Below are 27,944 nucleotides of genomic sequence, written 5' to 3'. Positions count from 1 at the left end.
TCGTAGCCCACAGTCAGAAGACCCCTAAAGTGTGGAGTAGCAGCAGAGAAAGCACAGGAGGAGGCCGAGCCGGGCGCCGTCTGCTGCTGCAGAGACCTCGACGGTGTCCGGCCTCAGCCACACAGACAGACAGACAGACACTGGAGGTGGAGAGAACAAACTGACCGGGGCCTTCAGCCTTCTCACCCAGTGACACGAAGGGTCAACACTACCACACAAACACTCGCTCAATAGTTTGAGGGAGGAGTTTAAAAAAAAAACACACACAACTGACCAGTCATGTTCAATTGAAAATCGACTTGTACTGTACCAGAACATATGGATGTAAAACGTTTTGTTTTGTTGAGTTTCTTCTGATAATGATAATGTACTCCTGCTCCATACATTCCTTCACATTGTACAGTTTCTATGAAAACGCTGGCATGCTGGTGGGGTTGTATATTCTATCATCATTTGTGATTGCTCTTCTCGGTCAATAAAGATTTTGCTCAACTTGGCCTCCAACATTGTGATGTATTGCTAATAAGTAGGACTCTCCTTCCAGGACTGATACTGTTTCTGTGTATTTCAGTGTGTGACTGAGCTAGTGAGGGTCTCAGTGTTGAGAATCACTGATTTAAAACCTAGCTGTAGTTACCATGTATTACTAGATCCACAGTAGTTTTAAACTGGCACGTTTCCCAGTGAACACTTATGTAGAATCCTAACGCTTTGTATGAACTAGTCCCTGACAGATGTCAGAATAGAATGAAAATATCTTATGTTTTTTGATAGACATCTGAGAGTGTGACGTTAGTGGAAACATTGACCCATCTGCACCCTCTAGTGGACGGACCGGGGCCTGTCAGCCTATGTATCAACAATTTCAAATTCATGTCTTAAATAAGGTTCAGTTGATAATTATATTGACTGTCAACACGACAATGTCTCATCTCGCTCATGTAGCTCTTTTACAGTAATGCTGTACTAGCAACTACAACATAAAAGTTAAAGATAACATGCAGTCATTTGTGAAAAGTAAATGTTCAAAAAAAAGTTGAAATTACACAAAAACAGTATAGTAATGTATAGACCCCAAGAAGCATAGCTGCTGTAATGCAAAAGCAAATGGGGATTTTAAGAAAAGAATATTAAAGTAAGAACAGAGACAATGATAATTTCTGCCCAAACTGTATTTTATACTTAACAGTGTACGTTACCAAAGCAAAATAGAAATATTACTTACAAATGTATGTTGAAAGGCACAGAATCAAAATACAATTTGACATGCAAGGTCTTTTTTTTTCTTGAAAACTGGAGTAAACATTCAGAAGTTGACCCATCTGGCTTGTCTGTTTAACAATAACAGCCGTCCGTCACAGGGTGAATACTTAGCTTAGGGGGTCGCTGCTTTACAGAAGCATCCAGTCAAGATGGCAAAGTGAAATTACAACCGAATTACAGTACTAAGAAACAAAAGCATGCATCCTCCATAACCTCTTTAAAGATCTAAACGTTTGTAACAAACTGTCTCTGTAAGAATCCCCCTGAACATGAGCTGCATCTGACGTCCGCATGGTAAGCACCCGAAACTCTACGTCCTTTGTAAAAGAGAAACCATGATAACACCTTTACATCACTGTCAGACAGATGGCCCCTGTACATAAATATACATATTAAATATACATTCAGAGGAGCAGAGGGAGAAATGAACATGCAAATTTGGTCCACCTTTACAGCAGTCAGCTAAAACAGAAAGCATCGAGCCAAGACTTATCCTGAGAAACAGAACTGACCACATGGAGTTTCCCCAAAAAGGACATGCAAGACTGGGGCTGGTTTTTGGCACATTTAAGGATTTTGTATGTTTGTTTTCTAATAACCATCCCCTACACATGACTGGCATTTTTCTTTTTATTTCTCCAACCCCTCAGAGGTGAAGAAGGCAATCTAAAACGTTACTCTTAACTCGCACTGTGCATGGCTTTAAGTCTTAATACAGATTTTTTATACAAAGTATTGCAGAAGCAAAGCACATAAAATATTCCAGTTAAAAAAATACAACAATAAAAACTTAATATAAAAGTGGATGTGAACAGGAACTTCCTGTCAGTCCACAGGAGGTGCAGTTCAGCTTGTTATACAGTAGATCTGCCAAATCATAAAGGCCCAAACACAAGCTAATAACCCTGAAACTCTATATGTTCTTCCAGTTACTGTTAAAATGTGCTGTGCAGGTGTCCGATGCTGCGCCTCTCTTCCTGGTTTGTGTCTTCTGAGTTGGGCTAAAGAGAAATCCTGTAATACTTTTCTCCATGTAGGTTTTTCAGGTTCATCTGGAGAGTTTGCTGATGACTCGAATGAGGGCGGCATTTTCATCCTTGAGCCTCTGGTTGTCTGCTCTGAGGTCCCCGAGAACCTGAAGACACACCATTACACAAGGCTGTTTTCATTTCCACTCTTTGAAACACAATAAGAACAGTGGCCTCATTCACGAACCGTTCTTAAGAACAAATTTGTTCTTAAGTCCTACTTACGAAGTTTTTACGAAGATTGTGGCATTCATGAATGTTTTCTTATCCAGAATTTGTTCTTAACTAAGAACAAAATCTACGAACAGTCAGGAGTATACTTACGCACTTTTAGGTGCTGAGACTTCTGCAAAAATAACCGAATATAGCGTTTTCTTTTGTTCTGCAGTTGTATTATATGACATTGATTTGAATAAGAATTATTTTCTTATATTTTATGATGTTTTTAATAATCATATATATTAATAATAATTGACAAATCATTGCAGTCTCTTAAAAAACATTATAGACACTTAATTCATATCAGTTGTTTTTTTTCTCTTTTTTTGGGGGGGGGCATACAGCTGCCGATATGATTTTTTTCCTAATTGCGGGCTGCAACAGTGCACTTACTGTAAGTGTTCACACTACACACAACTGTTTTTTTTTCATATGTGATGATATGATGATATTTATGATGGCACACGTGAGAGTGTGGTCTCTCTGATAACAACCCGAAGAGCTGCATCCACTGCTGACTCTACTAAATATAGCCTAAATATAAATATAAAAATATAAACTAAATATAAGCCTTTTGTTTGTTTCTTAGTTTCATTCCTGCCGCAGTAGCGCCACTTCACTACTTAAGTTCTTTTTACGTTTGGAGTCTGGTGCTCCCTCCCAGATTTTCATTTGAGCATTTCAACTTTCTTTCTCCCTTCACCTCCTCTGCTCAGTGCCTGTGGGTGCTGTGTGCACACGGCCCTGCAGTCTCATGCCCTTTTACGGGCATTGATGGGGCTGTTACCTATGCTAATCATATGTTAATTAGACTCACCTGGCACACGCCCTCAACTTACGAGGAGATGGCATTCATCAAGTAGGAACACAGCTGCGAACAATTCTGAGGCTTACGAACGCGTTGATGAATCTGACGTAGGGTTTTCTTAAGGAACTTCTTAAGAACAACTTAAGAAAGAATCTAAGAAGGTTCTTAAGAAGATATTGGTGAATGAGGCCCAATGTTCTCTGAAGCTCTGGTTTCTTCAACTACTTAACGCAATCAGTAGATGAAATGTTTTCCTCTTGTCTGGTTGTCTACATGTTATACTCTTATACAGGGCACTAACTGAGACTGAGGTTGTCTGTGGTGCAGGATGAAACAGTGACTTTATGCCCCTGACAGCTGATTCACAGGAACAACACTGCTTTTAGAAAATGTAGCAGAGGTCAAAAGTTTCAGCTGTCATATTTCTGACTTTCAGCCACTAAATTAATAATCAATGCATGACCACATTTCCTCTAAAAACAGAAGGCCTGTCAGTGTTAAAGGGACATTGTGTAGGAATTACTCCCATCTAGCGGTGAGGTTTTATATCGCAACCAACTCAATTGTATTCTTCATGCTGCGGGTGGAATCGGGCAGACGGCAGTAAACAAGTGGTCCATCTGCACGAGGCAAAACGATGCACACGTGACAATATGTTGTCATGGCAATGTTGTATTGTTTACTCCACGTTTAACGGCCCTCTCTCGTCGACTTATATAACTATATACTATACGACTATATATAAAAGGCAAATTCAAAGCTTACCAGAACACTTTGTTGATGGGGGTAATTACTAATTAATGAAACACTGACTTTTGAACAAAATAATCGATTTCTGTCAACAGACAACAAGAGAAGTTACACAGTGGGGCTTTAAGGGGTTTTCAGATACTCAAGGTCATCATGAACAAGAGCCACACATAAGTAGGTAGTCTGTTTTAAAAGGATATTCCAGCGTAAATTTAACCCATGGTCCAATGCACCGTGACACCGAGTTGGTCCCCCCCTCGAGAGATGAAGTCTGCTAACCGCTAGCTTCTCTAGTTGTAGCAATTTTAGCAAGTGGCAGCACAAACATGCAGTTTCAGCGGCCATTGGCAGGCAGTGACCACACTGACCACTTGAATCCCCCAGCACATAGCCTCCACCGCAGCTGCCCCTCTTTCACATTTCTCCTCCATTTCCTTCAGCTCGTCTTCGGTAAACTCGGTCTCAAACTGATAGGGGCGCCCATCGAAATGAAACCAATCATCGTTGTTCTCAAACTGCATAAATTCAGCCGTGCTGTCCACTCCCTTCTGTGATGTCTGCTTCACTATGTTACAGTCTCTTCCGGTAACATCTCTCGTGTGACATTGCGTCTCATCTTGCACTTGTTTACATGATTTTCTCCCACAAATATATAAAGTTAGAAATGCCTGATTCCGTTTATTTCCCTGTGAACACTCTTAAACTGATAGGGGCGCGCCCATCGAAGTGGTCAATCATGTGTGGTCACTGCCTGCCAGTGGCCGCTGAGACTGAATGTTTGTGCTGCCAGTCGGACTCGGACGTGTTTTGTCAGTGCCTGGACGCACGTTTAACTGGAGCAGGGTGGGTGAGTTGTTTTCATCTCTTTTCAATAGAAACCAGGCAAAGCTAACAGATGTTTGATGCCTCGTATTATGTGCTGGGACCCTGTTTGTACTGTTGATGACGTTTGGTGCTATTCTGAGCATTATTTGTGGCTCTGTGTGGCTTTTTGATCGCGGTTTGCGCTTGGAGAAATAGACTGCGCTGTTTGTTACGGTGCGGTCATTGCTAAAGTTGCTACAACTAGAGAAGCTAGTGGTCAGCAGACTTTATCTCTCGAGGGGGGGGTCTAACTCAGTGTCACAGTGCGTTGGATCATGAGTTAAATTTACGCCGGAATATCCCTTTAAACATGAACATGCCTATAGTTTCATAAAGGTGAGTTATTTTTATGTTGACAGGGCTGGTCTTTGTTTTAGACCAGGAGACCCATGTGGAAACCTCTTGTACTTATGCATTATGAGATACCTGTTTGTTTCTGTGATTTCTACCTCGGCCACAGACGACTGAGCCGCTCATGTCTCATTTTAACCACATGTGCCGCAGATGCATGCGGTGGATGTGCAGATGATACATCGTCCACGATGGTATGAGAACACGTGGAGATGAATACAGTGGTGTGAGCTTCAGTGATCTGGCCTCATACTGAATCGTGCGACGTCGAACTTCACGTTATGAGCGCGTGCTGCAGCTTTAACGTAATACCTGCTGCGACAACCCTGGTGGCGTGTGCATGATTTGCAGGTTAGTTCAGGACACAGCAGCTGGGTTTAAACCACAGGCGCTGAGTGAACACATGATGCAAATGGAGGTCGTGTGATTTGTTGCAGAGAGTTTCAATCAGGTTAAACCTTAAGCCACAACTATGTTAATGAGCGAGCCGCAACCACAGAGCTTCCACTGCCGTCTGCAGTCACATGATGAAACTGTTGGTCAGTGTCAAGTAACAGTGGCAGGTTGATGACATTTCTAAAACAGCTTGTGCAAAATGCTCCAAATTCCCAAGTAACAATGAGCAAAACACATTTTTGAGCGGTTGCGTTTTAACTCACTTCTTTTAACCAACTCTCTTTGTGTAACTTGTGACTTCTTCTTTACCTTTTTCAGTTCCTATTTAGTTTCAATTTGAATGTGTATCTTATTTGTTTATGTGGGACTCAGTTATCTGTGTAACATGCAAAACAAAACAAATAACCTTACCAAAAATAAGTGCTACGTTTTTGAGTTTCGATTGAGTTTGTGATATTGACCTGCTGGAACCACAGCATCAAGTTACTGCGGTAAATTCTGACAAGTGTTGAAGTGAACATCTGTACCTTCAGCTCATCCTCTAGTTCCACAGCTTTCCTCTGGAGGGCCAACTTCTCCTGTGAAGCACACAATGACAAAATCATTAGGCTGTGAGAAGAAAACACTTCACTGTGAATACTTCCTACGTCACTGTAGGAAACGTGCACGTGTAACACTTCTGCCATGTTGGCTTTGTGCTCTGCTAAACTAGTTGAGCTGTCAACATTGTCTGGTTCGAGTTTATCACACCCTGCTAAGTAGGGTGTGTAAACAGTGTACATAGAGGAAACAACATTTCCAAAGCAGGAAACAAAAGCAAAACATTTCTGCAAGCTTCCACTGGATTAAAAGATGCATTTCAATTCATTGTGATACAGAAATATTCATGTAGGTACTAGATATTTATTAGATTATATATATTTCTTTATGTGGCATTGAGGGTTAGTTCCTAGTAGAGCAGAGGAGTGAGAAAAAGCAGACTTACAAATCTCTCCAGCTCCAGCAGGGCCGGTCTGTCGGTGCTGCTCTCTTGGCTCTGCCACAGAGAAACATTATTAAATCACAAGTCATACAGAAGACTGCACAAGTACACAATTGCAGCAGATACTAAATCAATCTGGAAATAAAACATCCACCACACCCAGCATGTCATCAATGCTGAACAAGTAGCAACAGATAAACTCTATTCTTATCTTCCAGACAAATCTTTTGCTAATGAAATTGACTGATTTGGAAATAAACCTAGAAAATATTGTTGAAGTTCCACATGCTGTCTGTGTTAATGGCGCTCAGACAAACATCAGCAGCACCCGTATGTGATCCGACTGATCACACACAGACACTGTTAAAGGTCAGAGGAGCAGCAAACCTGCCCAACCTGTCGGAGTCTCTCCAGCTCCACTTTGTTTTGGCTGAGCAGCAGCTCCATCTCCTGCAGCTTGTCCTTCAGAGCCAGGTTTTCCTGCAGGATCTTAAGGTACAGCTGAAAGGAGACACACGACACAGATTAGTGGAGCGCAACGACGACAACACGTAGATGGAAGCTTCACACATGTGCAGGTGGAGAGAGTGGAGCTGGGCTGCTGTTTCTGTTGGCCGCGCTCCGCGGCTCGTCGGGCATCATTCCTGTCCTTGTTTGTCTGGATCTCAGCTTTAATTCTCTTTCAGCCTACGGGTGCATTTTATAGGAATGTGTGTGAGCTGTAACGCGAGGAGGTGGTCAGACACGTACCGTTCTGTAGTCAGATGATAGGTCTCCCAGTTGATTCTCACTGCAGAGACACAGGACACTTTGTCAGAGAATCTTTAACATTTCCCTTCACAAAATATTCTGCAAATCATATGATGTATACAATCTGAAAATATAATAATGCATTCTCTCATTGTAGTACATTCCTGTCATAGTGTAAATGTTAATGCGTACCTTCACTCAACTTTTCTTTGTATTCACAATTTCACATTAAAAGACATGGTACATACAAATACACAGGGTGATGGCGAGACTCACTTTGAAGTGCTAATACTGTTTATGTCGTCCAAATGAGCGTCGTCGTCTTCATTCTGAAAAACAGGACGATTCAAGTGTTTAGTGTAGATGTGAATTAGAAAGCTGCTGACCATGATGTTCAAACATCACTGCCATCCCTGCACATACATACAACTTTCCTAATATTACAACCCAAAGGAGATCATTCATATTTTAAGGGATAGTTCAACATTTTAGCAAATTGGCCCATTGCCATAATCCTTGTAGTCTTGGCAGTAGGTTCGTTACCTTTAATTGTCGGTGCAAGCTATTTTCAGAATGGCAGAGCAGAGCCGCGAGCTGCTCAGAGCTACGCTACGGAGGCTCATGGGATTTCTTGGTTTCCCTCATCAAACTCATCAAATACACAATCCAACAACTCCAAAACGCTCTGGTGGACAAGTTGTGACCTGCACATTCACCACGCTATGAGATAATAACAGAGTTGCTTTAGAGGTAAATACAGAGACTACTTGCCAAAAAACTGCCCCAGACGGGAACGCGCATCAGCGGTTTGCATGAATTGACCTTGAAAACAACTCTGTCTCATAACGTTCCGTTATTATCTTGTGGTGAATGTGCAGGTCACAACTTGTCCACCAGAGCGTTTTGGAGTTGTTGGATTGTGTATTTGATGAGTTTGATGAGGGAAACCAAGAAATCCCATTAGCCTCCGTAGCGTAGCTCTGAGCAGCTCGCGGCTCTGTGCTGCCGTTCTAAAAATAGCTTGCACCGACAATTAAAGGTAACAAACCTACTCCTAAAACTATAGGGATTATGGCAATGGGCCAATTTGCCAAAATGTTGAATTATCCCTTTAAGACTCCATTAGTACCCTGGCAAACATTTTGCTAAGCTGCTATCCATATACATATTGAATCGGCCACTTAAGTATTTACAGTTTCTGGTTTCTCAAGTTTGTTATTCATTTATTTGTCTAGCTTTTTGTTTAACATCAAGTATCTTAACATGTTACTACTATCATCATCATTACAATTCCCAGTCAGCAAAGTTCCCTAAAAAAAGGTGAAGTGTGCTTGTGCAATACACATTTCCACAATGACGTAAAAGAGGAACTACTGTATTGCTGTCCTCTCACCGACCTGCAGTGCTCGAGTAGTTTTTCAACAATGTATTTGGTCTGAGGCCTGTTTAACATTTAAAAAATCCTCCTTGCTTGGCAGTTGAGTGCTCTGCCACATATGCAGTGATGTCAGAGCGCTTCTCACCTCCCCTCCTGGCTGTACGATGCCAGTGGAGCGTCTCTCCCTCCTCCCCCTCCTCTTGTCCTTCACTCCCAATCGCTTCTCACCCTCCGGCTCCACCTGCTTCACTGGGTCTGTGTCTGAAACATATGAAGGTTCAGGTTGACAGTAAACACTCCTGAGCTCTGAGGGACTTTGGCTGAACGTTTGGTGACGCAGTGAGCTCGTCTTATCTCCAGCCTCATGTCACTGCATGCTCAGGCTTGAGCTTGAGGCTCACAGGTTGATTTGTCTTAACACGGTGTCAAGCCAGACATATCAAACAAGGAAGCGCTCAGTTCTCCATCAAAATAAAAGATCATGAGAATGAGAGGTGACAGCGTTACACAAAGAGGTCAGATGATGCACGGCCTAGGACGCTAATATTAGTATACAGTGACCACCCTGCCAGTTAAACCACACCTAAAGCTCTTCTTAGCGACTGTAACCCTGAATGCTCATGTGAGAAAACCCATTTCCTTTAAAAGACTACCAAGAACAGCACTCCACCCAAACTACTGCATCTTGTTTTCATGTAGTCGCCTTGTGTTTACAGTAAACACATACCGAGATAAAGAGAAACAGAAGGTTTTTTCTGGTGGTAAACCAAATGAGGTAGCTTCAACACAGTGCGTAAGCCTGTCACAAGCACAACATTTCAGTTGATGATTAATTGTGCGATTAAGGATTTAATTGTCTTTTTCTGATCATTTTATTCCACTATTATAGTATAATCATAGATGCTCATCAAGATGAGGTCAGGTATTAGATATTAAGCTCCTGGAGATGAACAGTTTATGGCTCCACTCATTTGTCATTAGACCATAGCAGAAGAAGAGGGCGCAACATGATGATGTCATTGAAACAGGTCAAACCTTAAACGGTGGAAAACAACTTAGAAATAGTGATGAAATCTGACATTTCTGTTAGTTTCATCCAGCTGTTTTTATACAGATGAACAGAAAACATTTCAATCAGGCAATTATGTAACAATTGTGACGGGCCTAACAGTGCGATGCGTAAACAGAACAAAAAATAAAGAACTCGAGGAAAGGATATAATAATGAGATATTGCTATTGGACCTCAAACGTATCGTTATCATTTCTTTGCTGCATTTTCTTATTAATTATTATTTGGGCTGAGAAGAATTGTTAAAAATTAAGATATTTGTCTACAAGGATAAATCTGGCTGCCAGAAACAACTCAAATCCACAAGTCCTCTTTGCCACAAACAGTAGAGCTTCTCGTCATCACTCACCCCTCTCAGCAGGCGTGACAGTGACTATGGGGCTGACGGGCTGGATGTTGCGAGGCGGTGGATCTGCACTTTTAGCCGCATTCTTCTCTGCTTCCTTCAGGTCTGTCAGAGTCACACCCTGCCCACACACAGCAAAAATAGAACCACTCAGATAAGCCTTATTTTTAAGCAGAACCCAACAGGATATGTGTACTGTGTTAAAAGTACTGTGTTAAAAGTTGTACAACAGTCCCAGAATAATCAGGTTAACCACATCATTACATGGAGGTACATACATAGTAATCTATTCATTACCGTAATAATCAGTTAGCCCAAATTGAACAGAACATTTACATTTGATACACCAATCAATAAAAATAGTTTGATTTCCGGTTTATTCTCAAGTATGAATGAGTGTGAGAAGCATTCAGTTGGACGTTGACTTTGCTGTTGTAAAATGTTGTTATATATTTTGTTCAATAAATATACACATTCTAATCATGTTCTATTTTTGGCACAGAAATAACATGAATTAATGAGAATATCAATGCAGTACCATGAACGTGGCAATGTTGAAAAGCAATACCTGTGTGGAGCGGCGAGACTGGCGCATCAGTCGAGAGCGAGCTTTCCTCTGAGACTCCGACTCCTCGTCTCTGACTGGAGCCTGGAACCTAAACTCACAAGCAGTCACACATTTCAGAATGATCCAGATCATATCATCAGATCCCGTGTCAATGCACAGTACACACAAAGAATGAACTGGTGTTGGGTGTGTGTGTTTTTTCCTGCTCCATACTTGCGTCTGTCGGCGTTGGGGTTGTTGGGACTGTCAGCTGTGGTGTCCCTCGTCTGAGGAGTGGGTTGGACTCTCGCGGTGCGGTTCGCTTTGTCCTGCTCCTTCTCCTCCTCATCTTTCTCCTCTGGCGTCTGGACCCCAGAAGAAGAAGAAGAAGGGGAAAAAAAGACCAACACCTTTACTGAAATCAGCTCACCAATCAAAACTTCGATTTATCACCCCAGTGGCAAAAAATGTAAACACAATGCTGAATGAACCGGTCTTTTTTGACCGGTCTACACACCTGAAGGAGGTCTGTGTGTATGTGATCATGAGAAACAGAGATGTTCGCTTCTTGTATCACTTTTTATTACATTATTACTTTTACACATGGCATATTCAGATTTTTTTTCTGATTTACAATAAATCAATTATCCATAAAAATGATTGAAATATCTGATTAATCCAGTGAGTTGTCTTTTGAACAAAATAATATCTTGTTAAAAGCTCCATGAAATGAAAAATGGATTTTCCCAGCTTTGGTCCAGTATACCCCATTGTTATAACTTTTTTATTTCTTTGTTGATATAAATTGAATTTTTGTAAAAAAACAAAAAAAAAAGTTATTATCCTACTGTTTTTTTTTTCTTTAATCAAAATTGATGGATTTTCTCTTTGTCACATCCTTCCCCTTAAAATATAAACCCTGTCACTGTCACAATCTCTGAGCTGTAACAAGCACTGTGTTTGTGTCTGTGGCTGTGTTAACTCTGTGGAGCATCAGCTCCGTCACAGTGATGAACCTGCATCTCTCCTGCTAGCATAACTGCTACCTTTCACTCCAGACTCAAATTGTCTCCATGGTCTCAGTCCAAAAGCATTTTCACTTTTTTTTCCTGTTTCATCACCGGGCTACACATCAATGAAGTCGTCAGGGAAAAGTGGGGGAGAGAAGTCCTCCACAGCAGCATATGAAGAGTAGCAGCTACCCACAATCCCACAGGTGGTGCTTAATATACATTCAATGCTACTGGCTCTGACAGCCGCAGCAGGACAGCTTTAAAAATAAATGTTGTTTCATAACTTGCTTCAGAGCACAGACTGACAAAAGCTCCTGCCAAGTATACATGCTGAGGATGTTTGATCACAGAAATAATAGTTAAAATAGTCTTGTTTTGTTTGCGAACGTTTTGTTCAAAGGAACAAATTGTTTGAGTGAATGAACTGAACGGGATCACTTCCTGACCTGATCGGCTCTTTTCTCAGTTCAGCTGAGCTGAATGTACCACTCAATGTAGTGTTGTGTCGTTTGCGAATGTGTGGCTGTGTGCCTCAGTATAGCACATTCAGTGAATGTATCGTTCATCAGTGCGTTCAGTGAACGTCCTTCATAGTGAACGTACTGTCACTCAAGGCTGAGGGCTCACGTTCACTGTGTAGTATGTTCACTGAACCTACTGATTAAAAGTACGTTAACTGAATGTCGTACAGTACAAGCCACAGAATGACATGTTCATGATCGTGAATGGTGTCACAACGTGTCGTTTACTGAACGTGCTACTGAAAGTAGTGTCTTCTTTGAATTACTCTCTACTACTCTAGAACTCTCTAGAACTGTTTTCCCCAACACTGAAGTTCAAAATGTTAATTCCATCATTTGGCTGTGAAATAATGCAGTTCTGTTACATACAGGACTGCTACTATGTCTTCCTGTCTTCCCTGTAAATGAAACATCAAACTAAAAAGGGTTTTTTCAATGGCAAGCAAAATTGTAGGAAAACCAAAAGCCTCTGACTGACATCTACACTGAGAGGAAAAGGGGGAAGACTAGGAAAATCCTAGCAGATAGCTCTCATCCTCTCTCTAGTTTAGTTATTTTGAGCTTTTGAAGTCAGAGAGGCGCTACAGGGTTCCTTCTTTAAAAGGTCTTTTGTCCCAAATGACACTTGCCTTCTTAATTCAACCAAGTAGCAAACACACAATGCCATGAACTGCTCTACTGTGTTTATTCTATAGAACTGTATCTTAATTGTGTTTTATTCCCTGTTTATCAGTTCTTTTATGCCTTCTTGGATTCTATACTTTAACTCATTGAGTGCCAACCACGTAATTTCTCGTTTTTCGTTCCCATGCGTTGAGTGCCAAAAACGAAATTTTTCGTTTTTTGCTTTTTTTTAAAATTATGAAAATAGACACTTTAATACACATAATATGTAAATTTGGGGACTCTACGACGAGGAGAACTGAAATAGATGACGATCAAAGTCACATGACAGCTCATGATCTGGAAGTTTTTATCATAACTCAGCTTCTGCAAACGGAGTTCTGCATGCAGATGCAGCGCAGCTGCTCCGCTGCTGCTCCGCTCTCACCCGCGAGGCTGCAGCAGCTGGGAGCTGAACCAGGAAGCTCTCAGCCCACTGTCCCGCCCGGTCTTCATCTGGAGCAACACCGTGTCCTCCCCAAAGTCCTCCCGCGGTAAAATCTGATGGTCTCTGGGTCAAAGCAGACCGGCACCACCGACCCGTACCACAGAAGGACCGCGACCACCGGCGGGACCGGTGTTCGCGAGCCGCTGTGGCCGGCAGAGCCTCACGTTCCGCGGCGAGAGGCTGTGACACGGCACGGTGCGTCTGTGTTATTGCTGTTTAGTGGCGCCCCCCCCGCCCCCGATGGTGGTTTTGTGAATAGAACAACAATTGTTGTGTATATTTATCTTATACGAGCCCTTTGATCCAGAAATGCGAGTGTCAGAAGAGCGACAGACACAAACAGCGCAGCTTTCATAAAAGACGCTCTATCTCCTTTTCTAGAAAAAAAGGAGGGATTTTGGTGAAACCCAGCCATGTTTAGCTTGACTTTTCTCAGGAACGGAGGCACGTAGAAACAAACGGTTTGTGGCCATTTGAAGGATAAAGTTAAACCTTTCAAATGAGCTACAGTATGTGTTGGTGGCAATAATATAGAATACACTATGGCTCTAAAATAAAAAGTCAAATATGGTCTAATTTGCCGGTACACTTGACTAAAACTTTGGAAAGGAGCGCGGCACTCAATGAGTTAATATATACATCTGTCTATATGTACGGAGAGCCAAAGACAATAAAAACCACTGTATTGTATTGTCTTGTAAGAATAGTAGAAGACGAGTGATTTTTACCTTGTCAGCAGGGCTGACTGTGGATGTTGTCACACTCTCTGTGTCGGGACTAGACACGGTGGAGCTTTCTAGGAAAAGAGAACAAGAATATCTTGCAATCAGCACAATGTCTCATTTTCACAGAAAACATAGTTCTTGTGGTCAAAGTGTGTTACCAGGGCTGCTTTCTTTCTCCTCACTCAGCTCCAAGTCTCCTGAAACACCTCTCTCTTTAGACTGGTCCTGCACGTTCATCTTGTCTTTACTGCTCATCCTGCACACTGAGCTCCTGGAAACAAAAGACAGCAAAGATTTTTTTTAAACAAAAGTAGGAACAAGGTAGTATAAGATCACATGGACATGAGGTCATGAAATATTCTGTTAATCGAGACAAATGTTGATGATCAAAAATAATCACAAAAAATTATAAATATAATAGAAGACATTTTAAAACCATTATCAAATATCTTAAAGGGATAGTTCAGTTTTTATGAAGTGGGGTTGAAGTCCTGTCTCTAAATAATACACCAGTTCAAGAGTATGATCTAAAGTCAAAAATTTTCAATGCATCAGCTGGTTGGAAAAAAGTTTGTTTATCTGGAACTAACCAACTCACTCAGTATTCCTCCACACAGGCAGGCTCAGCGACGCGCTGTATCACTCCGCCTCTTCCACACACCGCTGATCCAAACAGCTGATAGGCGGAGTGATACAGCACGTTGCGTCGAGGAGTACTGAGTGAGTAATGGCCATTTGTGCCGCCCTCATACAACCCAACCTTTAAAAAAACCCTGAACTATCCCTTTAATAACATCTTGTACTATGCGATGCAATGTTATTATCAGTCTGTAGTGTAGTGTAGTTCGAGGTAAGAGAGAAGAACATCTGAAGTTCCTCCTTAGGTGCATACAATCGGATTTCAAAATGAGCTTTGTTTTAGATTAAATAATGAAGATGTATTGCGACTAAGACATGATCTAATGGACATTTAAAGTTTATCTGTTTTTAATATCCTAACCTGCCACTGGTGTTCATGGGAAGGACCAACTGACTAAGGAAAATGTACTTTTCATTCAGGATATGTTACAGGCAGAAACTGACAAGAGCTGCATAACTCGTATCAGAACCCGACCTGAGCCTGAGGGAGGACGGACTGAACCCAATCCAAACCCACACAGGCATTGTGTAACCATAATGATGCTGACACAGTTAATGTAAGCTGCAACACTTAAATTATTATCAAGCCTGTTTAACCAGAATGGCATATGTGTAAGCTTCTTAAAGGTAGAGTCTGAAGTTTTGTTCGTTGCAGTTTGTAAACAAAACATTCCAACTGTGCCCCTCCTCTCGGGCTAAGCTGTGTAGCCTCCTGCCCCAGACAGCAGCAGTTGTCAGGACCGCAAAGGAAAGGAAATACAGTCCGAGTGAGGCGCTGGAGCCGTGGGCCGATAGCCGACCATCACCAACAACAGGAGCCTCCGGTGTTATGTTGTTATGCCGTTGTGTTGAGCTGGGAAGACGGTGTTAGCGGCGGATGCTAACCGCTACCGCTAGACGAGGTTAGCATCGAGCTAGCTCACCACAACAGCCCTAATACTTGTAACCAGTCGAGGCTTTAGTTGTCGGTGATGTTCGGGTATCAGTCCACGGCTCCAGCGCTTCACTCAGACTGTATTTCTTTTTCTTTGCGGTCCTGACTGCTGCTGCTGAGAGAGAGGGACGTGCTAGCACTCAGCAGCATCAGAGACAGCTAGTGCGGCTAGCAGCCCTGAGCCTCCTACTCTGCTGCACGTAGCTGAGTACCTGAGCTCTGTCATTGGCTGTAGAGAAAACACTGACTCTCTCGCTCTCCACCCAGAAACGTCCCCGTGCACAACAAAACAGAGCAAAAGACCAAAATACAGGCGGGGGGAGGGGATGCTGCAGACACAGCCACCACCAGTGGCTAGTGTTTATTTTTGGGCAGAAAACTCCAGACTCAACCTTTAAGTAATTAATCAAAAGCATTGTTTTATGCAGGCACCAGGTTGGTTATATTAATAGACAAATCTATGCCAACAGCAGTGTGAAGCAGCTTGGATAGTAGTACTTCAAAAGACAAATTTTAGGCCAACTTGATTTTGCATCAAAACTTAAATACCAACCTTCGTCTTTTCTGTGCATTTGCAGCAGTGGAGCCTTGTTGGTTTTGCCTGTCCTGTATGGACTGTTGATTACGCCACTGAGAGAGAGACAGAGACACAGCAATGATGTAAACAACCAGTCTTCTAAATTTCATAAAATAAATGCATATACTGCTATCTTAACACTTTCTCACATTGGCTTGTTTCTGTGATAACTCCTCCAGCAGCTCCTCAACACTTTCATCAGCGACATCAAACGGCGTTTGACCCTGCAGAGTTCATTTTACACACAGAGAAATAAACAAGACAAAAATTCATTATGGAGTGGAACATATGTGATGTCAAATTCACAGTATTTATATGTTATATGATATATTAAGAAGATCTTTCATTATTTTAGGGCCTCACCGCATTACTGCGGGATTCCATATTGCACAGCTGTTCTGCCAGAATGCGACAGGCCTCGCCCTGACCCCAGTGTGCTGCAGCATGGAGAGGTGTCCAGCCGTCAAAGTCCATAGCTGACACGTCCAGCCCACACTGACACAGTATCCTGAACACAAGACCAAGGTGAACACAGCACAGATGTATGAGACAACGCAAATCAAACAATGGATGAAGCTACGAGGGCATGGCTCACTGTCAACAGTTAAACCGCTGGCTATTCTGTCTGACTAGGCAAAGAAAATGAAGAAAGAATTCACGACACACATCTTTTACAAAATTAAGTCAGAAGATGGGTGGTAGTTGGTTACTTTAGGGCGTCTAGGTAGCCTTTGGCTGCAGCCACATGCATTGGGGTGGCCCCAGTCTTGGGGTGTTGCACGTCAGAGGGCAGGCCGTCGTTGAGCCAGTTCTGGGCATCTCTCATGATCTGTTCCTCCTCCAGCCGCTTAGCTGCCTCCAAGTCCACACCTGGACATACACAGAAAATGTCAAATACATAAGTTGTATGTGTCCAGAGAATCATGCACATGCAAGTGCATTTAGGCATACTATGTGCATTAAAACAACAGTGATATGGGGCATTGTTTAGCTCAGTTTATGGGGCGGTGTTTAGCTCAGTTCCGTTGTGTTGCTAACCCTCCTCGTGGCCATGTGCATTTCTTTACAACAAAGCCAGCAAAAAAGTAAACAAAAGAGCGGTAGATAACGTTATATATCATACATAATGTTACGACGTGTATATTTGTGTAGTCTTGACTGTCATATACAAGAGATCACAGGTTACAGGGTGCGTTTGCGATGCGGTGCTGCAGAGACAAGAGCTGGGACACCGGGTCCGAGGCTCTGATATTACAAGGTTGGTGTTGAGCCAGGAGACGCAATAAGTGACAATGACACGCTGAAGGCAGAGAGCCTCCATTCTCCCGCATAACAAGGTAAGCCATTTATTAAACTATCACAATTTCTCCAAAGCTGTTTAATAGAGGTAAAAAGCAGCATAGTTAGGCTACAAATCCTGCATAGTTCCTCTTTAAGCTCTAACTGTTTAATCCTTAATGTAAAAACTGCTTCCTCCTTTGGCACAGGTACAATATTTTGCTTTCCAGTGTAATCAGATCACATATCATACCAACAAGTCTGTTACATGTACTACCCTGCTTTTAACACCTTGCTTTCCAGTCCATATAGTTGAAATCAGCAACAAAGGCATAAATGTGGCAAAAACAGATCCACAGGTGGTAACTTTTCCATACTTTATCAGGCACAGCTAAAAATAGAACCATCAACAGGCTCATCAATGTGCCAGGTATCTATTCATCTCAACAAACATATACAAACATCACACACACAGTAGGTGATGAAACATCTTTTTAAAAAATGGCGTGTTAGTCGGTGAACGTCACTCACCTTGTCTCAGAGTGTAATCCTGAAGAAGGGACTCTGTGGTCTCATCCAGAGCAATGTCCAGAGGAACATCACCGTCACAGTTCACAGCAGAGAGAGATGCACCTTCCTCTAAGAGGAAACTGACAAAAAAAAAAATCGAAGGAGTAAGAATCCATTATACAGCAGAAACATTTATAAAGTCTACAGAAAGGCAACCAAGAGAGAATACCGTCATCTGCATGTGGGGTGCCAATACATTCAAAATAAAAAGTGGAGCCAAAAGGCCTTATTCAAGAAGAACAAGGAAAAACATAGAGGGGTGAAAATGTGCATCAATTCTTAAGTCTTTTGATTTGCATGTATTGTGTTGGGCCAGCCCACTAATGCTTTAGCTGACCTGCTGTCCTGCCAAACACGACAACAATGTTACTATTGTTGAATACAGAAATACTCTGGCACCCACACCGCAGTCTTGACGTCCCCACAGTGGCAAAGAATACTGTACTCCACAGCTGTGGTATTGTGCTAACTGTAGAGACGTATACTACGCACTCTACAATGTCACGATAGCCGCAGGAGGCAGCGACATGCAGCGGTGTCCATCCCTCACTGTCAACCTGGTTCACATTGGCACCATTCTTCAATAGGAAGGTCACTATCTCCATGCTACCATCTATGCAGGCCTGTGGACAAGAGGGGGAGACACAATAACTGTAAATGCTCCGTAATCATTGGCCAATGAATTAAAATAAACACTGGGTATAGAAACCTTCTCACCTGATGTAGAGCTGTAATCCCATCAGCATTAGAACAGTTGATAATTTCAGCCACATCATCCCCATTCTTTCTTTTGGTGTCTTTGGCCTCCTTCAGCATCACCTGGGCCTCCTCCGTGTCCCCACTGGCACAGGCGGCCAGGAATTCTGCAGCTCTGTCAAACCTCACACGTTTTCTAAAGACAGAGGACACGGGCAGCTAAGATAAGAGCTGGATTCCGTACAAGGAATTTGCAAAACAGAAGCGCCTTAAGACACAGAGCAGTGATCCTGCGGGAATAAGTGTGTGATTGTATAATTCAGTTATATTAATCAGACACCACAAAAAGATTTTGCTTTCTTGCTCGTGGGCTCTGACTTCTAAACCTGATTCCCACTCAAGCAATGAATCCTTTACAAAGAAACACAGCACATAATAACCCAACATGAACAAACCAAATAATGCTGATTTTGGTGTAGCAATGAGGTGGAATATATGTCTTTTAATGATTTGTGTACAAGCATGGAAATGTAAGGAAATAAGACAGGCTTTGGAAACACAGGCTGTTTGTTGTTATCAGTTTTTGTGCTTTTGTTCTTTAGTGAGAGCTGAAAACAGTAAAAAGAAAGATTTTGCTCGTTTACTCAGATTTTTTTGGTGTTTTCACACAATGGGCCTGTAGGTTACTTTCAGTCAGTGTTGGCCATGGGGCTACATGTGGCCACTCTTTTGTAATTCGATTTAATTCATGATAGTGGCTTCACATTAGCATTATGTACCTATATTGTTGCAGCATCTGTGACAGATGGTCCTGTGACAGCCACTGTGGTACAAGACATTATTGTTAACCCAAACATCACTTAGCAAAGAGCTACAGTGCTAGGACACTGACTGAAACTAGCACTGTACATCATATACGATGCAACCCAAACAACTAGCTAAAATCAGTGGTACAAGTAGACCCTCGCCCAGACCACTGTAAGTCACACTGCTAACCAGCTAACTTGGATAATCATTTCAGATTACAGCCTCGGAGACGGCCGCACACTGTTGTCAATAAAAACTGAGCATTAAGAGCTTCATTAACCGCGTAATGTTATGAAGGAGGAGGACTAGCGTGTCGGACGTCGCTCGCTCAAGCCCACGCACAACATTCCTCCTGTAGCATCTTGAGATGTTGAAGCTAACGTTAAGCTAGCTGGCTGTTAGCCGGCCGTTACAGCGAAACCGCTGAACTGGACGTGTTTCCTCACCGTCGTTTGAAGATGGGGCTCATTTCGTCAGACACTAGCTGCTCCCCCGGCGGGTCGCAGCTCAGCTCGGCCTGCGGCTCCACTGCTTTCCCCTCGGCATCGCCACGCCACCTCCGCCTCGGCACGGCCGACGCTTTGTCAGTGCAGGAGCCGGCCCAGCGCTTCAACTGCTCCCGCCGCTTGGTCTTCGCCGAGTCCCCCATTTTTTTTATCCGAGGAGGACTGTGTTTTTAAAAATAAAACATACAGTGGCAGGGAAAGACACACCCTCCATGTGTATACTTTCACTTCCTGGTTCTTGCTCTTTGGATGTGGAGGAGGAAGACTCGCGTTCGTGGGCGTCGAGAGCGCGCAAAGCTGCGCAGGCTTGTCTGCGTGACGTATTGTTTTGTAGTAGATCCCTGTGGGGAAATGCTGAAATAGCTTCATGCCTAGGCATTGTGCACACAATAAGCCACTACTCTTCCTGCCATTGTTTTCTGAGACTCTAGTCAGCTACATGTTTTGATATCCACAGTTTAGGCTGATAGGTAGGCCTACACCTCTCAAAAACTGCCACTCATAAGCTTGTTTAAGGGTTAGGTCACATGTTTCCATTAGGAAGTTTCTCTTTCATCCATTTCAAGTTTCTTTCATGTGTTTTCTGTCTCTACAGTGAGAGCACGATTTTCTCTCTTTTGCCTTTTAACATTTGTTTCATGGTGAGAGTTGCAAGCAACTGTTTGCCTGAAGGCAGTATACCGTACATGCCATGAGTCCTACCACTCCTTCACCTAAGATAGCTCATCCTGTTGGGCTGTCTACTTTAAAATGGCTGCAAACCTGAGGCTCAGATAACTTGGATAATTACCAAGTTATAACTTGGTGTTTAAAAGCAGTATTCTGTGATAGAAAAAAGAAGGAGAAAAGCAGAGGCGATGATCATGTTCACCTCTTGCTGCAAGATGAGTTATTTTTAGTGTTTTTCTACATAGTTTGTGTTGCAAGAATTGCATTGTACATGGTTTGCACACTGCTGGTGAACACCACTCCTTTGGGGCTCTTAGTGAGAAGAAGAAATGCCATGGTGATCAGTGGTGTACACAACCAATATCAGGAAACAGGAAGGTGTGGGTTCAAACACTCAGCACCACAGATGTATGTGGTCAATAGCAGGTGTTTCTCAATACTGAATTAAATAATTTTTAAAAAAAAAAGTTCAGTTCAATAACCCAAATATGCCCACTGACCTCAGTGGCCTGTCAGTCAGCCTCGGCTAAAACAGTCAATTTTAAGCCAACAGTGTCAACTCTAAGCGAGCTTGTAAACATTCCAACATGGACATGGGGTCAAATTCCATCTCACAGTTTTCCTGTGGCTTTATCTGCACAGCACTACAACTCTGCAATCTGTGACCAGCACCAAAAAGAGGGCCACTGATCAAAGTAAGTAAATCTTTCATTTGCATTTATTAGTGCCTGTGGACTGGATAACTGTGGACTGTAAGACATAGGACTACATTGTGCTCATGAGCCATAATTGTTGATATGTTAGCTGCTACACCTCTGACAGCTTTAGGACACCATGTATAGATTGTCTCTGTCTCTACTGGAGGGAAGAGCAGCATTCTCCCAAATCATATTTCAAGCATTCTCCATTGCTGTTTTGACACATCACTTAAAAGTCCCCCAGGCCTTATTCAGGTCTGTTAAAAGCTGGTGACTCAAATTGAACAGGGGTCCTGTACAGGCCCTGGTAAGGGTGTATTTGCATATGCTTAAGTCATTTATCCACATTAGTAATCTAGGTATAAAACTTACCACTCATGCTTACAAGGCTGCCCGAACTGAGTTCTGTCAGTCACAGTGTATTATGCATACAGTAGGCTAGATGATCATGCAGATCCTCCACTTTGAGGAACAGCACAATTTCTCATGAAACTTTTAATTTCACCATCAACACAGTCATGACCCAGTATTTGCTGAATAACAGTGACTACAGGAGGACTTGGGGGGATATTGAAAAATGGTTGGCAACAACTGGTAAAACAAATGCTGTACTATCACCAGCAATTTGTATTTTTCAAGGTGTGGAGAAACTAAGATACCCAGCGGTATGGCAAATTCTCTACTCATCCTTAGTTACTAAGAAATTAATTCTCCAACATTGGAAAGATACTGAAGCCCCTACTATTTCACAGTGGAGAAATTTGATGAAATATTATTTGAATATGGAAAGGTCAATAATGGAGGAGAATAAGAAAGAGAACATTTTCTTGCAGGTATGGAGTTCAATTTATGACTCCTTGTAAATGAGAGCTGCAGAGATCTACAGATCTACAGCATACAGTAAATATACGTTTAAAGGAACTCGGCATTGTGTATTCTTTTTGTGTGTGTGAGTGTGGGGTGTGTATGAGTATGAATGTGGGTTTTGTTTTTGTTGTTTTTTTCTTCCTCTATGGATGTTTTTGTTGTTGAAGTTTATTTGCTCCTGCTTTTTGTTTCTCCTATTTTTTTATTTTTATTTTTTACCTTTTTATTTCATTTTTATGTTATTACTTATTTATTTTTAACAATTTGCTGATCGATAATAAGTTAGTTTACTTTAAATTTGGTGTAATAGCTGTTCGTGTTTTTTTTTTTCCCCATTTATCATTATTATTACTTTTACTAGGCTATTATTAAATATTCTAAGTTATTTACTATTACCCACTGGATACTTGTATTAGGTTATTATTGCTGACTTGATTACCAGTAATAGCATCTAACAACGTATTACCCATTATATGTACACATGAGAAGGTATGCTTTGTCCTTTATGTGTTTTTTTTAAATATATATTTTTGTTCTGTTTTTTGGTGTGTGAGGATGAACTGAAGAAAGAAAGGGAAAAAAAAGAATAACAGTGACTATATGAGAGATATAACTTGTTTTCAGGATAATGGTTCATGTCAGCTGAAACAAAGTTTTCTGCCCACACACATGTTTCAGAATGTCTACACCCAAACACACGGCTACACACATGATCCCGCCTCACACTCTGGCCCAGCTGGCTCGACAGTGGCTGGCAGAGGACACACCAAACTTTGACCCTGCAGGGGTGTGTGTGGGGTCCCAGGAGGTTGAGGCTTGGCTGCTGTGTAAGACACCACACAGCCTCCTAGCAGGGAGCCCCTTCTTTGCAGCAGTGTTCACTGAGCTGGGCTGCACCGTGGACTGGATTTACCAGGAGGGAGCTGAGATCGGTAGGAACTCCACCTTTTCCCTTCATGTACGCAGGTGTTGGAGTGTTTTTTTACACCCATCAACACAGAGGAAAACAGGAGCCAACAGATTACAGACCATAAAAACAATCTTATTAAAAGCTTTAGATTATTAAAGTAAGTAAGCGGAATATTTGTGTTAATATAAGTCTTAAATAGTTCTATCTTCCGACAGCAATCACTTATATAGAGTGTTTGGTCTGTCAGTCACTCTGCTCTGCTGTAAGCCGAGGAGAAAACTTTCCTTGTATCCTACAACCTTTATCCAATGAGGAGAGAGAACGGCATAAAGGGGCGGTCCTCTCTGTGTGTGCGGCCAAGGGATGCGCCTGAATGTGGTGACGTAGGGACGAGGGCGGGGACTGCTAACTCCATCGGCTGACAAGAAGTTAGCCAAAACCACCGGATCGCTTACTTCTGCTTTAAGGCTATAGGCAACAAAATAACAATGCAATGTGTACAACTGTCTATCAGGGTCGAGGGGGGGGGCAAAGTCCAAGGTAACGTAAATGGGGTCATATCTGAGCATTTTCTCCTGAACACAAATGCAGAACTGCCCACAGGGTTTGTTTGAAAATACCGATTTAGAGAATAACCTTGAAGCTCTTATTCAAATGCAAATTCAAAAACCATATTTGAATTGTCTGGGAAACTACATCTTCAGATTCAGACAGCATTTTGTACAGTGGAAGGCTGCAGTCTTCTCAGACTCATGATATGGTATTTGCTAAGCAGCACCATTCACAAACTCTTTTGTTTAGCCTGCACAGGTCAAGATGCCGTCACACTGACGGCTGTGGTGAGAGGCCCAGCAAGATGCCTCCTCCTTGGGGAAAGACCAGCTCTCAACTGCTTGGCTCGGGCCTCTGGCATTGCCACCCGCTGTTCTAAGCTCCAGGCTAAGGCAACAAGGGCAGGATGGCATGGAGAAGTGGCTGGTACACGCAAGACCACCCCGGGCTTCCGTCTAGTGGAGAAATATGCCATGCTGGTTGGTGGTGTGTCCATGCACAGACAGGATCTGAGTGGAATGGTGATGCTGAAGGACAACCACGTCTGGGCGTCGGGGAGTATCACAGAGGTGCTCAGCTGTACCAAAGATCCACTTCACATCAATCAATGTTCTTACAGGCTACTGAAAAATGTGGGCTTGTGATGAAAGACATAGATGTGATGTGAAAGTAGATAAGCTAAAGCGACAGCAAAGATATTATGACAAGATGGCTAATCAGAATTCAATTCGATTGTATTCAATTTTATCTATAAAGTGCTTAAATGCAGCACAATGGTTAAAAGAAAGAAATCCCCTCCTCCCAAAACCCTCCAACGCACACAGACACTTACTAACCGCCCAGCCATTTACCCACCTCCAGTAGGCTACATACATATACACCAGACAAACCTATGGCTGAGCACACAGGGAAACACTACCAGATCAGAGTCAGAGAGTCAAAGAAAATTTATTGTCCATGTCAACCAGTGACAAGGAATTTGTCTTGGTTTGCTCTCCAATACATATAGCACAACCACCACACGAGAAACACATGCAGGGGACAGTATAAATTACAAATTACAAATGACAAAGAATTACAAAGAATACCCAGCGACATCATGTACAGTATAAGTGCAAAGTGCAGTGCTTAGAGCGAATCAGTGTGAGTTCATGAGTCTGATAGCTTGGAGGTAGGTGCTGTCTCTGAAGCGTGATGTTTTGCTTCTGATGCTTCTGTATCTCCTGCCTGATGGGAGGAGATTAAAGAGATGGTGTGCCGATGAGAATGGTCTGCTATAATTTTGATGGAGCCACCTGCACTGGGAGCTGATCACAGCCTGAGTTCTCCAGGACACAGACAGTTAGTGGAGCCCGCACCAGTGCCATAAGGTCAGGGTGCAGAACCCCCATCCAAACTGGCCCAGGTAGCCCACGAGGCAGTGGTGGCGCAGCCTAAGCCAATCACAGCCCCCAGTGCAGAGGGCCTTCCTGAGGAAACACTGGAGATACAGTAGTAAAACTGGTGTTAAATATGTATGTAAAATATTGTGTTAAACACTAGACAGTAGCTGTAAAATAAAAATGACAATTAAAACAGCAGCCTTAACAGCCTTAAAAACATCAGCAGACGACTTAGAATGACATGAAAGGATTCATAAAAGATTAAGAATGACATTAAAACTGAAGTAAAAGACTAAATGATTATAAAACATGAGAAGACTAAGAATATATTAGTTAAAAAAAACAAAACAGATTAAAGGTGGGTTTTGAGCCTGCTCTTAAAAATATCAGCATTCCCTGGCCTGCAGCCCTCAGATCCTCCAGCAGGCCATCCATTCATAGTAGTGAAAGGATGCCTCACTATGAGTACAGTATGTGTTCTTACTTTAGGAATAATTAACAGGGCAGGGCAGGAGGGGCTCAGGGTTTGTAAGGTAAAAGCAACTCTGAAACATAAGAAGGTCCAAGACCATTAAGACATTGAAAAACTCTAAAGAATTTATTCATTTAAGAACCTTAAAATCAATCCTGAAACACACAGAGCCAATGCAGAGATTTAGAAACGGTGTAATATGGTTCCACCTTGGTCTTTGTCAGTACACATGCAGCTGAGTTCTATAAAAGTAGACAAGAGATGCCTTTTTTTGGAGAAGACAAGCCGCACTAATGATATGAAATGGTATACACTTCCTGTTTCCTTAAGTTGGCATGGTCACCTGTAACCTACTACCACCTTGTGTTGTGAACATGTGTGGATGTATAAAAGCAGAGCAGGGGAGAGCTATTCATATATTTCTTATATACAGCTGCTAACAGTCATATTTTAGTTAGCGCAGGTGTTTGTGAACATAAATTGACGTCACCTAGGAGATTATCTTGCAAGAGTGTGTTGTGGAGATCATGATTTGACACAGCTATAAACTAACTTAGACAGGCCTCCTCACTGTCCATTTTTAAAACTCGTCTTAAAACCCATTTTTATTCCTTGGCTTTCAACTCAGCATGAGACTCTACCTCTGTTTTAGTGTTTTATGGTCTGTTCTATTCATTGTTTTTATTGTTTTTTATTTTAATTGTTTTATTTAAATTCTAAATTGTTTTATTGCTTTTAAATTGTTTTAAAAGCAATAAACAATTATTATTTCATATTTATTATTCTGCTAATTATTTTATTTCCATATGTTGCATTATGTACAGCACTTTGTTTCAGCTGTGGTTGTTTTAAAGGGCTCTATAAATAAAGTTGAGTTGAGTTGACTTGTCATGGGGTGACGTGTTTCTAAACCACATTTGGCGATAGTGGTATGATAACTGACCATCTAACTTAATGTTGAAATAGAAATAGCATTACTCTGTTACCTTAGAAAAACCTTAACCCCGTTAAAAAATCTTTTTTTTTTTTTTTTTTTTTTAGATTTCTTACATTCTCCCTTTGCTCTTCAGGCTGTGAAAGCTGCCCGGTCAGTGTGTGGCTTCAGCAGTAAGATTGAGGTGGAGTGCTGCTCTGCAGACGAGGGCAGAGAGGCAGCTGCAGCAGGAGCAGACATCGTGATGCTGGACAACCTTCGACCTCAGGTGGAAACTCTTCACAATGCATCTCTCACTCTTATTGTCTGGTTTCCTCTCACTTTAAAACCTCCTCCTCTCCCCCGCCCTGTCCCTCACCCACAGGAGCTCCATGATGCAGCACGTGCACTGAAGGTGGAGTTCCCGTCTCTCCTGATAGAGGCCAGTGGAGGGGTTACACCAGAGAACGTAGCTGCATATTTTTCCCCCCATGTGGACATTATTTCCCTGGGCTGTATAACACAGGGCTGCCCCGTTGTGGACTTTTCTCTGAAGGTTCAAAAGCCTGTAACTACTCTCATGTTTTGACAAACTGTGTCCATTTACTTTTGTGAGTAAGGGCAGTTACTTTACAGTGATGTTTGATGAAGAAATTACCCACATCCTTTTTTCTCACTGTGTCATCAGTCATTTTGATAAGGAAAGAAAAGAAAGAATAGAGTGGAACAGACACATAAAGACTATTTCACTTACTTATTCCTAAGAGGAAAAGCAAGTGACATGACACTATTTTGGATAATCTACAGGCTTCACTGAGAGGCTCAGATAGTGAAACCTAAATGCGAGCATTCTGGTTCAAAAAGTAAAAATCACATGGTTTGTGGTTTGCAAACCATTGTGGAGAAAAACTAGCCTTCATCTGGTGTCATGTGTCTGTCCACCAAATGGATTTCAGTTTAATATTTGATTTGTTTTGGGCTCCTCATCTAAATACTCTATTATCACTATTATTAGGTACACCTGTATAGTCTAATACAGTCAAAAAAAAAAAGGTTTAATGTTCAGTGTATTTGCATTCAGTTTAGGTCAAAGTACGGTTAGAGTTGTATTGGGCAACATTACATTGGGAGGTGTCTCTTATATGTTGCAAAATATTCTTCATACATCAATGTAGGGATTAGCTTGGAAAATAATGACTGATTTGATACCATCCAGTTAAATGGGGTAGTGCTTTTGAGTAGCTACATTTCTATTATCAGTTTTATTTCTTTTATTTTATTTAACCTTTATTTAACCAGGTAGAATCAATTAAGAACAAGTTCTTATTTACAATGATGGCCTGACAAGAGGC

General features: G+C 42.0%; 2 protein-coding genes across 3 annotated transcripts; one reads left to right on the top strand and one right to left on the bottom strand.

Moving 5' to 3' along the window:
* Positions 1 to 1,156: 1,156 nt before the first annotated feature.
* ppp1r12c (protein phosphatase 1, regulatory subunit 12C) lies at positions 1,157 to 20,382 on the bottom strand. Of its 2 annotated transcripts, none has more exons than XM_085776787.1 (20): positions 20,070 to 20,382; positions 18,838 to 19,012; positions 18,613 to 18,743; positions 18,082 to 18,200; positions 16,983 to 17,142; positions 16,636 to 16,780; positions 16,422 to 16,496; positions 16,249 to 16,325; positions 14,281 to 14,393; positions 14,126 to 14,193; positions 10,987 to 11,117; positions 10,774 to 10,861; positions 10,209 to 10,326; positions 8,935 to 9,050; positions 7,688 to 7,740; positions 7,412 to 7,451; positions 7,049 to 7,162; positions 6,665 to 6,715; positions 6,207 to 6,257; positions 1,157 to 2,398 (listed from the first exon to the last, which is right to left on the bottom strand). In XM_085776787.1, exons 1-20 carry the CDS (start codon positions 20,270 to 20,272, stop codon positions 2,312 to 2,314), a joined length of 2,115 nt encoding a protein of 704 aa, XP_085632913.1. In that variant the 5' UTR covers positions 20,273 to 20,382; the 3' UTR covers positions 1,157 to 2,311. The 2 variants fall into 2 exon arrangements, with proteins under 2 accessions (XP_085632913.1, XP_085633003.1); XM_085776877.1 differs by having other exon boundaries at positions 7,058 to 7,162.
* A 975-nt stretch (positions 20,383 to 21,357) lies between these two features.
* LOC146991114 (nicotinate-nucleotide pyrophosphorylase [carboxylating]-like) lies at positions 21,358 to 27,372 on the top strand. The gene is made up of 5 exons (XM_085776650.1): positions 21,358 to 21,493; positions 23,042 to 23,295; positions 24,084 to 24,394; positions 26,750 to 26,881; positions 26,978 to 27,372. Exons 2-5 carry the CDS (start codon positions 23,043 to 23,045, stop codon positions 27,179 to 27,181), a joined length of 900 nt encoding a protein of 299 aa, XP_085632776.1. The 5' UTR covers positions 21,358 to 21,493; position 23,042; the 3' UTR covers positions 27,182 to 27,372.
* Positions 27,373 to 27,944: the final 572 nt, after the last annotated feature.

This window comes from Trachurus japonicus, chromosome 1 (genome assembly GCF_045865225.1).
Source record: "Trachurus japonicus isolate A0001 chromosome 1, Traja_1.0".
Taxonomy (NCBI): domain Eukaryota; kingdom Metazoa; phylum Chordata; class Actinopteri; order Carangiformes; family Carangidae; genus Trachurus; species Trachurus japonicus.
This window is presented reverse-complemented; position numbering and strand designations above follow the sequence as displayed.